This window comes from Lepidochelys kempii, chromosome 6, assembly GCF_965140285.1.
Source record: "Lepidochelys kempii isolate rLepKem1 chromosome 6, rLepKem1.hap1, whole genome shotgun sequence".
NCBI lineage: Eukaryota > Metazoa > Chordata > Testudines > Cheloniidae > Lepidochelys > Lepidochelys kempii.
Genome location: NC_136385.1, coordinates 118,571,398 through 118,585,074, shown reverse-complemented (window position 1 = coordinate 118,585,074; position 13,677 = coordinate 118,571,398). Strand labels below are relative to the sequence as shown.

Sequence of the window (13,677 nt, the reverse complement as noted above, 5' to 3'; positions counted from 1 at the left end):
TTTTTTAAAAAGATTGGCCTGTGTATATGCAAAAAATTGACAGCATCAATGTATTGAAAGTCTAAATTGACATTTCATTTTTTAACACTGAAGCAATTTTGCTTATGTTCACAAACATTATACACTGCTCAGAGTGAAGTTTTTAATAAAAATACAAATTTAACCCCTGATGTTATAAACACTTAAGTCACTTACTTAACTTTAAGCACACAAGTCATTTGAGGTCAGTAGTGTGTGTGAGTAGAGCTAAGTGCCTGTTTGCTGATTTAATTTTCAGTGTTTTGGTTTTTTACCTATGGCAGTTCTGTAACGTACAAACAAGGTACCCTACCAATAGTGACAGGTTTTTAAAAAATGCATTTATAAGTTATTTTCTTATAAACTTTATATTAAGATTACATTACTAATTTTCAGTTTAGTTTTTACAAAGGTTTTACAAAATTTTAAAGAAATTTAAAATCACTCACTGACTCAATACCTTAAAATAATCATACTTGGCATTTACATAACGATATCTAGCTGTTCTATAGCACTTTTCATCCATACATCTCAAAGCGCTTTACAAAGGAGGTCAGTATCTTTGTCCCTGTTTTACAGATGGGGGAAACTGAGGCACAAAGAAGTGAAATGACTTGCCCAAAGTCTCCCAGCAGGCCAGTGATAGAACTGGGAATAGAATCCAGGTAGCCTGAGTCCCGGTCTGGTTCTCTAGTCAATGGGTGACACTGCCCCTTTTATATAGCACTTTACATCTTCAAATCCCTGTACAGATATTGCACCCTCCCTCTACGCCATGAGTTCACTGGAAATAACCATTACCCCAACTTCAGTGGCAATAGCCAACTGTCCTTATGTTACAGGTGGGGGAAATTGAAACAAAGGCAAAACGATGCAGCTAAGATTAGAATTCAGGACCTCCTACCTCAAAAAATCCATGCTCATTCTATAAGAGATGCTTCTAAAACCAGTGTGATTAAAGATCCCAAGTTGTATCCAAATTCATGTTTGCAATCCAAACCCCCGCAGTCAGGAGTAGAGTCCTTTAGGAGGTATTGTAGGAATGTACTTCGCAAATATCAGCAACAGACTGAGGTTCGTGCTTTCCTAGTGCTTTAAAAATATGATCCCTTTGGTCTGTGCAGCAGGCTGGTTAGAATTTTACTAGCAAAAGCAAACCAAAAAAGTTATTGGACTGATTTATTTTAATTTCTTTGATTGAATCCAGACATTATCCTATATCTCTCAGAAATGGGAAGTGAAATGTGTTCTCATATCCGGCTCCCAGAACTTAATGAGACTAACATCATTGGCAATATACTGTGAAGTATTTAAACTTGCAACCAGTTGACTGGAAATAAGAAGTCTGTAGTGAATTCTGAATGAATATTTCTCACACCCAGTTCTGTTACGAAATGCAGAAAGAAAGAACTGTTTGATACTAAAACAGTAGTGTCTGAGCGTTTCTTTACTCAGTTCTTTGTGGGTCCTTATTTCTCTCTCTCTCTCATCCGTTAGTATTTTCCCAATCTCTTGTTGTTGCCTGATGGGGATGAGACAGCCAGAGGGATAATGTCAAGTCCCCTTTAGAGAGGAGGGGTAGTCTTGTGGCTAAGGGACTGGGCTGGGACTGCAGTTGTAGATTTGATTCGTAGATCTGCCACAGAGTCTTTGTGTAACCTTGGGCAAGTCACTTGAGTTTTCTCTGCTTCAGTTTCCACCTGTAAAATGGGGAGGCAGTGTTGCCTAGTGGATAGAACACTGGACCAGTACTCAAGAGACCTGAATGTCTATTCCTGGCTCTGCCACTGGCTTGCTGGGTGACCATGGACAAGTCACTTTACCTCTCTGTGCCTCAGTTTCCCCATATGTAAAATGGGGACTATACTGACCTCCTTTGTAAATTCTTTGAGATGTAGGAATGAAAAGCGTGATATAAGAGCTAGATTTTATTAATATTTGATTATAATACTTCTGTTCCCTTTTGTCTTGTGTGCATAAATCGTAAGCTATTTAGGCAGGGGATTGTCTCTTACTATGTGTATGTACAGCACCTAATACGATGTGCCCCTGATCTCGGTTGTGATCTCTAGATACTACCATAATACAAATAAGATGTAGTAATAGCTTGTAAAAGGGCTTTAAGATCTATAGGTTTGAGCGTTGTGTATTTAGTAGTAGTATTTTAGTTTTTTAAAGAGTATGGTCCTTCTCATCACTATCCCTTCTCTTAGGGATGTCAATGTTCTGAGTGACCGAATGGATATTTCAGAGTTTGAAATCACATGTATTAGCTTAATGTGGTGGTTTCTTTTTTACTCCCTGCAATTCCCCGCTCCCTGCAGTGATGGACACAAATGACAGGTTCCTGAGGAAGATCACTATCGGACAGTCTCCGACAGAGAAGGGCTTCACGCGAACGGTAACTGGTTCCTGCCTCTTGGGGCATTTAACCCTTTGAAAAGCAAGCATGAGAAAAACAATCCCTGAATAAAATTGTCATGTTCACCTCTGTGAGCCTTTCTTCCGCTAGGAATTAACAAATGTGCATTGTGCTGTCTCCCTGTTCAAATGAAGGTGAGAGGATGTGAAGCAGAGCCCCTAGCAGTATTAAAATTCCCACCCCAAAACCTGCCTCATTTGGTTTTAAAATTTGGTCACCAAAAAAATCTTTCCTTGAACATTGGTTTCATGGTGGACTCGAATGATCTGTGTAGAGTCTCTTTACCTAAAACCAAGCCATGCAGAATTATATTTTATTTAGTGCAGCAATAACCATTTACAGCTGTTCCAGGGACTTTGTCTTATAGAGACGAGTAGTTTTTTTCCCACATGCTGCAGCATTGAGACCAATTACTTAGATTGCTCTTTAAAATACATTCTGGCATGAAACTTTATACTGGATTTCTGATGCTACATTACTAACCAGCTTATGTGCCTAGAGAAATATATTTTCATATGATGTTAGTAGAGTAATGTGGTGCCTGTCCATTTTTCTTTAAATTGTAGAAAAACCCTAATTAAACACTGAACTTTAAGCACTCTTAGTTGTGATACTATAGATCTGTTTCTTTTAAAATGGCAAAAATAAATTTCCAAGAATTCAGTGCAGCTAAAATTTCTGCTTAGCAGCCCTGACATTTCTCTTCTCTTCCCCCCCCCCCCCCTTTGTTTGTTACAGGCCCAGTTTGACATCACGGTGGCAAGTGAAATTATGGCAGTCTTGGCACTCACTGATGGACTAGGGGATATGAGAAGACGATTGGGCAAAATGGTGGTAGCCTCTAGCAAGAAAGGAGAGCCAGTGACTACAGATGATCTTGTAAGAGAGCCATATAATTGCTACATCCCTAAATGTAAAACTCTCCTTGTTGCAAGTGAAAGTCCTCTGATGTAAAACAATAAGAAGATGTAAGAAGATGGTTCCACATAGGAGGGGTTGTAGGCTATTGAAAACTAAGGATGAAATCCTGGTCTCATTCACTTCAGTTTGAGTTTTGACTTCAATGAGGCTCAAATTTCATCCTGAGAAGAGAGAGAGTCCCCTTGATGCTAGGGCAGCTGGGAGGCTGTGTGAGTGGGATCGATCTGCTATGTGTCAAGATGAGGTTTCAGCCCTAAGAATTAATGGGGAAATATGCAATGGCAAAAAATACTGTGATTAAGGTGAATCACTCACAAATGGCTGCATTTTTATAGGAGTACAGGGTCTCCAGAAAACAGCCTTGCAAAAAAATTTAAAAAAAAAAAGTCCACTATTTCCCACTAAAAAGAACACTCGCTGTCCATTGCCTAGCAATGTCCCTTTGACACCCACCTGAGCCTACATAGATGTGAGTCATGGCTGAATTTGGAACTATATCTTTCAAAAGCCTCGTTTGCCGAAGGCCACAATCAGCACAACAGGGAGATGCTTGGAAATGTTTCCGTTTATTTCACCTTGTTTGGAATGAGCCCTTCCAGAAAAGTGGCCTCCTGTATGAAAAGCACCAATAAAAAAATCCACCCACTGCACCAATATCTCAAACTAGAAACTGTTACAAATATCTTAATATTAAGGCTCCTCCCATCCATCGTGCCCCACTTTAAATCTCGGTGGAATAGTCACTTTGCAGGATGACCAAAAATTCAGCAGATTTGGGCTCTGCAGATGAACAATTAAGCTAAGTTCCAAAACTGGGCGCCCTTCATTGAAAATGCCCTGCTTGAGGCTTTCAAAGCCCACTAGGGGATTTAGCCACACAGTGTCCATTGAAAGAAATGGGAGCAGTGTGACTAATCCACTAATCAGTTTTTCAAATGTCAACTCCTGCCCCCAAGACTTTCCCAGTTAAACAGGCCTGGCTAGTTCAGAACCTCAGGGAGGGGAGAAAAACGTTCGTTACTCAGGCAGAGAGCACTTTGTCAGGGAGGTGCGTTAATACTGGTTGGAATTTGGGTAAAATCAGTCTTGAATTATAATTGTTCTTTACCTAATTGTTGCAAAGTAGAGGATCTCATCAAATCTAACTCACTGCTTCTCTCGGCCATTTGAGTGTCTTCCTCTAGATTTGGCCGGCCCAGTCTCACAATGTAATGCAGTAAAGACACACACGCATACCTCCTCATGCCTCTGTAGGCCTTACACAGGCAAAACTCTAGCTGACTCAGTGGGAGCCTTGTCTGCCCAGGCCCTTCAGACATGGCACAGACAGCAGCAATGATATCACTGTTCTGTCTGGAAGTTTGAAAGTTAGAAATTTTGGAGCAAAACTTAATGGCTACAAGTTCCTCGTAGGATACAAAGACAGTCGAGGAGTTTGGGGGGAATAGTTAAAACTATCTAAGGGTCCATTGAATTATACAGAAGTCTAGTATCAGTAATATTGCTTTGCAGTTTTTCATTATTTTCTTCTGGAGCTGGGTAAAATTAAAATTAATCTATTAAATGCGAACAAAACCTTCTCAGAGTGAGATTGAAACAGGAATTAAATGAATCGGTATGTCTTTTTTTTTTTTTATTAATTGCAAATTCTCCTTGTGTATTATTGAATACTACAATCCAGCTGAGAATAAAATTGTCTCAGTGAAAGAGACCGGAAGGTTCAAGGGACTGATGATGGATCTTAGCTCACTTGTTCAAATCCAGTCATTGGTGGTAGTGACTTAAAATTGTTACTGCCAGGGCTTTGTAGTGGTCTCAGTTCAGTTCCTAGTGGACTGGTGTCAGTCACAAAAACGCCCTCTCCAATGACTCTAATAGATGGGGAATGTGCATGAAGATAAGGTCACTCACTCCCCCTTTGCAGGCATCAGAAGGATTGAGGCTCCAGGGTGGAGCAGTGAGCTACTGTTGCCCATGCTGAGCCTATGCTGTGGATAAATAGAAGACTTCAGACTCCAGTGAGGACAATTGGGCACTTCTCGCAAGCACCAAAATTCACTTAAAAAAATTGTTTCTGCCAGACAGACCTGGCCAGAATGTGGCAGTTGGATGCATTAGTTCTGAGGCCAGTAAATATAAATTTAGATACAAAAGTGGGAAAAAAAATACATTAAAGACATGGAGATTTTTTTTAATATCTTAAATGGGATTAGATACCATCAATGAAAGGAAATAATGCTGTGACTGAAAGAGAAGCTGAGGCAGTTAGCACAATACACTGTTTCCACATGAGTGTCTTATTCACTGCAGTGATCTCCCCCCTGTTGCATGACTAGACCACATAGCATTCTTCAGTGGGCCACGTTGAATCGTGAAACTGGTACATCAGTAAGTGCTATTAGCTCTGTTCTTTGAAGGATCACCATAATGGAGGAAGAGCCTGGGTGTTGACTAGGAATTTCAGAATGGTACGAACACAGCCTTAGTAGATCTTGGGAATTGATGTTCTGTTCTCCTTTGTTCCCTTAGGGAGTGACTGGTGCTCTGTCTGTCTTAATGAAAGATGCAGTGAAGCCAAATCTCATGCAGACGTTAGAGGTGAGCAATACACTCCTTCATGGACCGCTTCGGTATGTACATTCACTAGACTGGCAAACTCAAAATGAAGCCTGGAAAAGCTGATTTAATTGCAAAGCTTTAATTTCATTTGATGCCTGTAAAAATGGATCTGCCTCTCTTGTTCATTCTTTCAAGCAATAGTTGGGGGATGTGAAATGTTTCCGGTTTGTTTGTTTTTTTGTTTGGTTGGTTGGGTTTTTTTGTTTTGTTTGTTTTTTTTAATTAAAGGGAGGAAATTTTGTGTCTGTTAGTCCAGGGGAAGGGTGCTTGTCCCCAAGGGCTTTGGGGTTGCCGGAAGGAACTCTCATGCCAGCTCCCAGTGACTTGATCTCTTCTCTCCTCCTACCAATGCTTGGCACAAGGTTCTCCAGCAGAATTTTTGTAAAGGGGACTGTGGTTTGGGGTGAAGGAGCAGATGTGAGACCTATGATCCCATGTCCAGTCTGAGTACCTGCTGGTTGTTACAGTGGAACAAGGGGGAGCTAGAGTAAGGGGGATCAAGGAAGTGCAGCTTCCTCTCCTCTGCTGAAAGCAATGGGGAGCTCCCTTTTCTCTCCCTGGCCTGGGGTAGCAGTGTCGCCTGCAGCTCCCCCTCCTTCTTGGCTGGCGCACCGAGAGCCCCCACTCTCCGTTTCTGTCTCCTTTCACCACTGAGTAGAGCACAAGATGATGATGATTTATCTGTATGTTTTCTCACCCACATCCAGTTGCTACATTTTACTCCGCCCACCCCCTACCCACAGTTTGAGTAAATAAATAACTGAACATTCTTCTTCAAGTGATGGTTCCTGTTGTATTCTACTGTGGGTTATGCATGCGCCTGGAGCTGGGGGAATTTGAAAGTAGTGTCCATTGGTCCGTGCATGTGCCCTAGCTCACCTCGTGCCTTGGATCGAGAGGATAAAGGGCAGGGCAGGGCGGACCAATCACCTCTCCAATTCCTTCTCATCACCACTTGGTTCAGGTCGGAACTGCTCTGTGTCCGTAGCTTCAATCTCATCCCTTAAAATATGATTTACCTTGCTAAATAATTTTGGCATTTTGTACAGTTCATAGTTTTAGTGTTAGATTAATTGTTGGGGGTACTGAACTATGGCCAAGACTCCAGATTTCACACTCTGTGCTTCTTGCCCACAATCTTCTTGATCAGTAACGATCACCAATGCCACATCTCAGCAAGGTGCAGTATCTGCCACTCCTTTCCCATCCATACCCAAGAAGGGTGGGAACTCCACCTCCAAACATACCTTATGGAAATAGTCATGAGCCCTCAGTCAGACCCAGGCCAGGGAACCTCCCTGTACATTGGTCTGACTCAGCAAGGAGTGAACCTCCTGCTGCTAAATCTGACATTGGTGCCAGAGAATCTGCCTCCATAGACCCCCTGTGGTGGGATCTTCTCAGGATATGTATGAGACTACATCATCTTCCTCAAAATACATTTCAAAGAAGTGGGCTGGGCTCTGAGCAAGCCCAACACTTCAGCCCAAGAGAACTTAATGTGTCCTAAGTCCCGAGGCTTGATGAGAAAGTCCATAAACATTGGCTCCATCGGTACTGTCATCGGCACCTCCCAAACCTCTGGATCTGTCAGCGCCGTTGAAGACTGTTCACTGACTATCCCGGCACCGTCCTCGTCAGCACCCTCTCTGGCTCTGATAGTCCGGACAGAGACACAATCCCTCTCAATTCGGGAAGAACTGGGTCCCGTGCACTCTGGAATCCCCTTTCTCAGGTCCATTCCTTTCCAGAGATGTTGACTGCTTGAAGAAGTTTATCGCCTGGTCCTTCCTCGAGATGCAACTTCCCTCCAGCACCACTGCCTCTAGAACAGGAATCCGTTTTCTCCTCATCGGGAGACACCGATCCAGAGGAGCCTTTGTTTCCTTACCCTACATCTCCTCTGCCACCCAAAACACTTGCACCACCTTGGAACCAACCTCCGCATTTAGCTCTGAGCCACTGGCGCTCTGTGACATGGGAGCCTGCACGTCACCCTTTCAACCCTTCCGACTGGCTATATTGGGGGCCCTGGAATCGGGCACCCCCCTGCAGAGTCGGTCAGGTCTGCTAGAGAGTCACTCCTTTCCTCCCCTTGAAGGAGGCACTCAGATCTCCCGCATGGATCCTTCCGAAGAGGAAGAGCAAAACACACCAGATTCGGCGGTTCTGCCAGAGCCAGCAAGACTGCCATCATCCTCTCCGGAGGAAGCGGTAACCCCTGTGTCTCCCCCTCCCTGCTGAGTTCAGGCAGTTCTAGAATTATCTTCATAGAATTGCTGGCAAACTTCAGATTCCTGTGGAAGCGGTTCAGGAATCCCAGCACAAACTCCTGGACATCCTCTACCCATCTGGATCCAACAAAATAGTGCCCCCCCCATTAATAAGGCTACAATGGAGCCAGCTAGGGCTGTTTGGCGCACTTCTGCTACCTGCGCTCCAGCCCTCGAGGGCTGGAAAGTGCTGCTATTAAGTGCCAGCCAAAGGGTCTGAGTTCTTGTTTTCTCGATCCTCTCCCAGTTCTTTGGTAGTCCAAGCGGCTTCTGAAAGGGCTAGACAGCAACATCCCTGATCTGCCCCTGTTGACAAAGAAGATATGTCTGGACCTACTGGAGAGAGAGGTCTTTTCGTCATCTAGCTGCCTGCTCAAGATAGCCAAATATCAGGCACTACTGGCCAAATATGACTTCTTGAACTGCTCCAAGTTGGTGTAGTTCACTAACAGTCTGCCACAACAGGACAGAGCATGTTTCCAGGTGTTGATAGATGAAGGAAAAGTGGTAGCAAAGACTGCTCCCCAATATGCAGTCTATGCTGCGGGCACTTCCTCTAGAGTCTTTATCCTCTCAGTCGGAGACACAGGGTGAGCCAAGGCTCATGTGTGAGCCAACGGACACCGCTTTCAAATTCTCCGGGCGCATGGTGCACATGTGTAACCCATGGTGGAACACAGATAGGGGCCACGCATCTTGAAGAAAGAAGCTCCAGTTACTGGTAAGTAACTCCTCTGTGTAAGGAGGGCTGGAGAGGACTTCCCTAGAGCCAGTCACCATGGTGCCTGAATCACTCAGTCATTTCCTTACCCCTCTTCCCCTTTACCTACACAACCTCTTTACACTCACATACACACATACCCAGAGTGGGTCTGCAATGCGTCTGGGAGCCCAGGTCCATAGACTTGTGGTGTTGGGGCATAAGAGCCCAAGCTCCAGTCTGAGCCACTAGCATGCTGAGGCTGGGAGGCTTGCTCCCAGCTACAGAGTAGCATACCCCCAGAGACCAGGAGCCTCCAGGATGATGCATTCTCTACTTGCTAGGTTCAACTCTTACATTTTCTAAACAAAAACCAGTGCAGGTTTATTCTGCTTGGAGCTGGGAGATAGAAGATGCAGCCCAGTCTAGTGACTAACACACTGGTCTGGGAATGGGGATTCCTGAGGTATGTCTACATTGCAAATAGATGCCCGTGGCTGGCCTGTGCCAGCTGACTCAGGCTCGCAGGGCTTGGGCTAACGGACTGTTTAATTGCAGTGTAGACATTTGGGTTTGGGCTACAGCCTGAGCTCTGGGACCCTCCCACTTTGCAGGGTTCTAGAGCCTGGGCTCCACCCTGAGCCCAAATGTCTATACTGCAATTAAATAGCCCCTTAAGCCAAGCCCTTCAAATCCGAGTCAACTGGCACTGGCCAGCCGCTGTGTTTTAATTGCAATGTAGACATATCATTGGGTTCTAATCCCAGCTCTGCGATTAGCATGCTGCATGATCTGAGGCCCAGATTTTTTTGGAGCCTAAATCAGTTTCAGAAAGAATTAGGCACTTAAGAGCCTAAATTCCATAGACAGATCTGGGCCTTAGTGACTTGCCAAGGTCATGCAGCAAGTCAGCAGCACAGCTAGGATTAGAACCCAAGAGTCCCCTTTGCCAGACCTGTGCTTCAGTCACTAGATTGCACTACCCTTTCTATCTCCCAGCCCCAAGCAGAATAAATCTGCACTATTTTTTGGTCTGGAAAATGTAAGAATTGAACCTGAGCTCAGCAGCACCTAAATACCTTTAAAAATGTGGGCCGTAATCTTTCTGCCCGAGTTTTCCCCTCTGTAATACTTGGACGATAGAATGTTTGTGAAATGTTTTGAGAGCCTCTGACGGAAGGTGCTACAGAAGTGAAAAGTATTGTTATAATTTAACCATCTCTTTCCTGGGAGGATTAATATCTCCACTTCGGCAGATTATTAAAATCATTTTTGCTTCAGATTCTTACTACTGGGAATGAACGTTTGATCAGAAGGCTTTAAGAACTGCTGTTTGCCACAAGTGTATTTTTCTCAACCTCAAATGCTGTGGTCCTTAGCCTTGCAAAGTTTCAGAAGGTACTGAACCTTCCCTTTTTTGTTTTCTCCTGTCCTTTCTCTTCCAGGGGACTCCAGTGTTCGTTCATGCTGGACCTTTTGCCAACATCGCACATGGCAACTCATCTGTTCTGGCAGATAAAATTGCACTGAAGCTCGTGGGTCAGGAAGGCTTTGTTGGTAAATTTGTGTTTGCTGTCTTTCCTCTTGGAAAAGAGACTTCCTTTTGTTTTTTTTTTCAAAGAGAGCTGACTTCCCTGTTCACTGTTTTAATGTGCTCTTTATTCCGCCTACAGTAACAGAAGCAGGTTTCGGAGCAGACATTGGCATGGAAAAGTTTTTCAACATTAAGTGCCGGTATTCTGGCCTCCGGCCCCACGTGGTTGTGTTGGTTGCCACTGTCAGAGCTCTGAAAATGCATGGAGGAGGACCCACTGTGAGTACTAGGCAATACTTTCTGTAGGCCCAAGGGACAATTCTTGTTATAAATGAATCCTTTTGAAGTCCTGTGTGTAGCTAGAGATAAAAGCAGGCTAAGATCCTGACTCCCATGGATTTCACTGGGGCCAGGATTTCATCCCAGGGGCATATGTCTGGCTCATTAATCTACACTTTGTTTTGTGTCTGACTCTTGCAAATTTGATTCTGTGGGAGGTTTTTAACCACTGCAGTTCCAGAACAACTCAGCTGCCTCAGCGGGTCCTAAGTGGAGAGGCACTTTTGCAATTACTTCCAATAGAGGAGCCCTCTATCAGGCTTTGTTTTCTGGCCTTCCATAGACTCACCACTTGTTTTAGTGACGCAATCTGGCAGCTGTGGCTTCCTCTGGTGGCCAAATCCCTGTTACACTGTCTTATTTGCCCATATGGTTTCTGCGGATGCTACCAAATAACACCATAGTACGTGCTCTCCCCGTGGTATGGAGATGCAGCCTCTGTCCCAAAGAGCTCTCAAAGCAAAGTTCTCCTAGGAACTGGAAACCTCCACCCACACTGATAGTGAATCTAGAATTTTGCAGTTGTCAGCCCTTGCCTGCCCCGCCAATCCCCTCTTGGTCCTTTCTGCCTTCCACGTGTGTCTCCTTCTGCTCCCCTATAGTCTTTTCCCCAGTCCATTATCCCCTGTAGCCTTCGTCTCTGCCCTGAAGCCTTCCCAGATCTAAGAAGCTAAAATGGTTGTTGGCAAAGTGAATCACATTTGGGTGTTATTTTTCCAGCCTGGACTGTAGAGCTGTACATCCTTTTTCTAATGGGCTCTTGTGTGTGCCACTGGCTCTTCTGACAATCTGTCCTGTGCATGCTTTTGTTTTGAGACTGTCAGTGGTAAAAGTTAATAATGTATCCCTGAAGGCTGTACATGACTTTGTTTGGTACATTAGAGATGCATGCCCTGCTTGGTTTTTATTATTGTAATGAAGCCTCTGCACTCTGGGACATCTCTGTCACATCCGGAATATGTAACTCTGCAAATTCCTTGTATTCAGAAAAAGATGACAGAGTCTTATGAAGAAAGAAGACTGCAGAATAGGGTCTAATTCTTAACCTGAAATGAGATACAACTCAGTGCAAATTGCTATCATTCATAGGAGTCTCTTGCGTTTCTTGCAGGTCACTGCTGGGGTACCCTTGCCAAAGGAATACACCGAAGAGGTAATTCTGATCATTATAAATCCAATTGTTGCCATCGGCTAACCAGCTGCTTTAATTGTCATGCAATGCACAACCAATAACTCGTGTGCATCACTTCTGCTGCTGTCAGAGTATTTCTTTATTATTGCTGTCTAACTATTATCTTAGACTGTAATGTTTCATTTTTATAATGACAGTTTGGCTGTGCTCTCTCAAGCAGTTATCATTATTGACCTAGTCAGTGTTCAGAGCTTTCAGTTTCTCCTGAGCTCATGTAATTGTCCAAGTGCTTGATTTTTTTCATGGTAATTTCCATTCTGCTGCCTATGACCCCTTCAGTGCTGGAGCTGTGTATAGATTAAGGAATACTGTTTTTGCAAGTGTGGAAGGGAAATAGGTTAAAGTCATAACTTTACATGGATGCATTTGTACACTTTGCTAATTAGTATGGCCCCTGTTTATTAATGAGGCTCACGTCTTTGCTTGTGGAACTTCTGTTTGAATTCCCCTTTGCACAACTAGTAATGAAATGGCCAGCATCCCATGCTGATAACCTGAAACACTGCAAATGTAAATATGCATAAACCCAAAGCTGTTAACACAGACTTCAGTGTCACATAATTCAGTGTTAATGACATTCAACACTTCACAAGAATGCGTCATGGATGAAAATGAGGCTTTACTGTAGGAGTTATTGAGCTTCTGTCTCTGCTTATGCAGGGAATGGATTAAAAGGAAATCAAGGACTTCAGAGACTTGATTCCTTCCACCTTTGGTTGGCAGCTGAAACTAACTGAAGATATCTTAAGCTGTTAAACTAGTAATAATCATTTGATTTCATTGTTCTGGTTAGAGATGGTCATTCCTTTCCCGTAAGGAAACTTATCTGTCATTCAACAAAACAGTGATATTTGTATAAAGCTGCAGCATGAAAATTTGTCTTTAAGGCCTTATTTCTATTTTGATACTATTATCATTATTAGTTTCATCTGCTGTTAAAGTCAGAGATTCCTGGTCGAAGTTTCACTGCTCCTCACAAAATGTATCTCGTTTCTCACTGATATCGTTGCAGAATCTTCAGCTCTTGGCAACAGGTTGTAGTAACTTAGGCAAACAAATCCAGAATGCCCGGACCTTTGGCACTCCCGTGGTAGTCGCTGTCAATGCTTTCAAGTAAGTGAGGCTAGTAGTTAGAGCTGTGTTTGCAGCCATTCCACAAGTGTGAAGTGCCGGTATTCTGAAATGTCACCTTTTTCTTGCTTTCTATAAACTAATGTATAAACTGCTACCAACTAGTATCTTGCATTGAACAAAATTGTCTGATAAATATGACTAAGAGAGCTCCTTTGTCAATCTCTTAAATTCTTTCCCTGGCTAGTTTTAATCTTGATAAAATAGGATTGTTGTTTATTGAGCCAGTAATTTTCATTCTTGCGAACTAAATGATTGTGATCAGAAGATGCTTCTGGTGTCCTGAAGATTAAGTATATAATAGTCTATGCTGTCGCTATTGTCCCTTTTTATACAAGCAACAAAGCTTTGAACTGCTATTAAACTGATTCCAGTTGCAGATCTCAGCCAGTCTGAAACTGAGTAATCAGCTAAGGATTTGCCATCCTAAGTGAATAGTTTCTGATATGTAGCACAGTATCAATTTTGGCCTTTCTAAGAAGTGCATTATATCCATCCGATCTCCATTCATAGACCAACAATGGTATT

At 43.3% G+C, this 13,677-nt stretch overlaps 1 protein-coding gene across 1 annotated transcript in view; it reads left to right on the top strand.

The window, feature by feature from the left end:
* The window catches only part of MTHFD1 (methylenetetrahydrofolate dehydrogenase, cyclohydrolase and formyltetrahydrofolate synthetase 1), a 69,634-nt gene that overhangs the window by 41,940 nt on the left and 14,017 nt on the right, over positions 1 to 13,677 (top strand). The window contains exons 17-23 of the mRNA XM_073349863.2: positions 2,343 to 2,419; positions 3,179 to 3,319; positions 5,891 to 5,959; positions 10,399 to 10,510; positions 10,627 to 10,766; positions 11,938 to 11,979; positions 13,031 to 13,131. Of these exons, the coding sequence (XP_073205964.1) occupies positions 2,343 to 2,419; positions 3,179 to 3,319; positions 5,891 to 5,959; positions 10,399 to 10,510; positions 10,627 to 10,766; positions 11,938 to 11,979; positions 13,031 to 13,131 (682 nt within the window). The remainder of the gene's footprint in view (positions 1 to 2,342; positions 2,420 to 3,178; positions 3,320 to 5,890; positions 5,960 to 10,398; positions 10,511 to 10,626; positions 10,767 to 11,937; positions 11,980 to 13,030; positions 13,132 to 13,677) is intronic.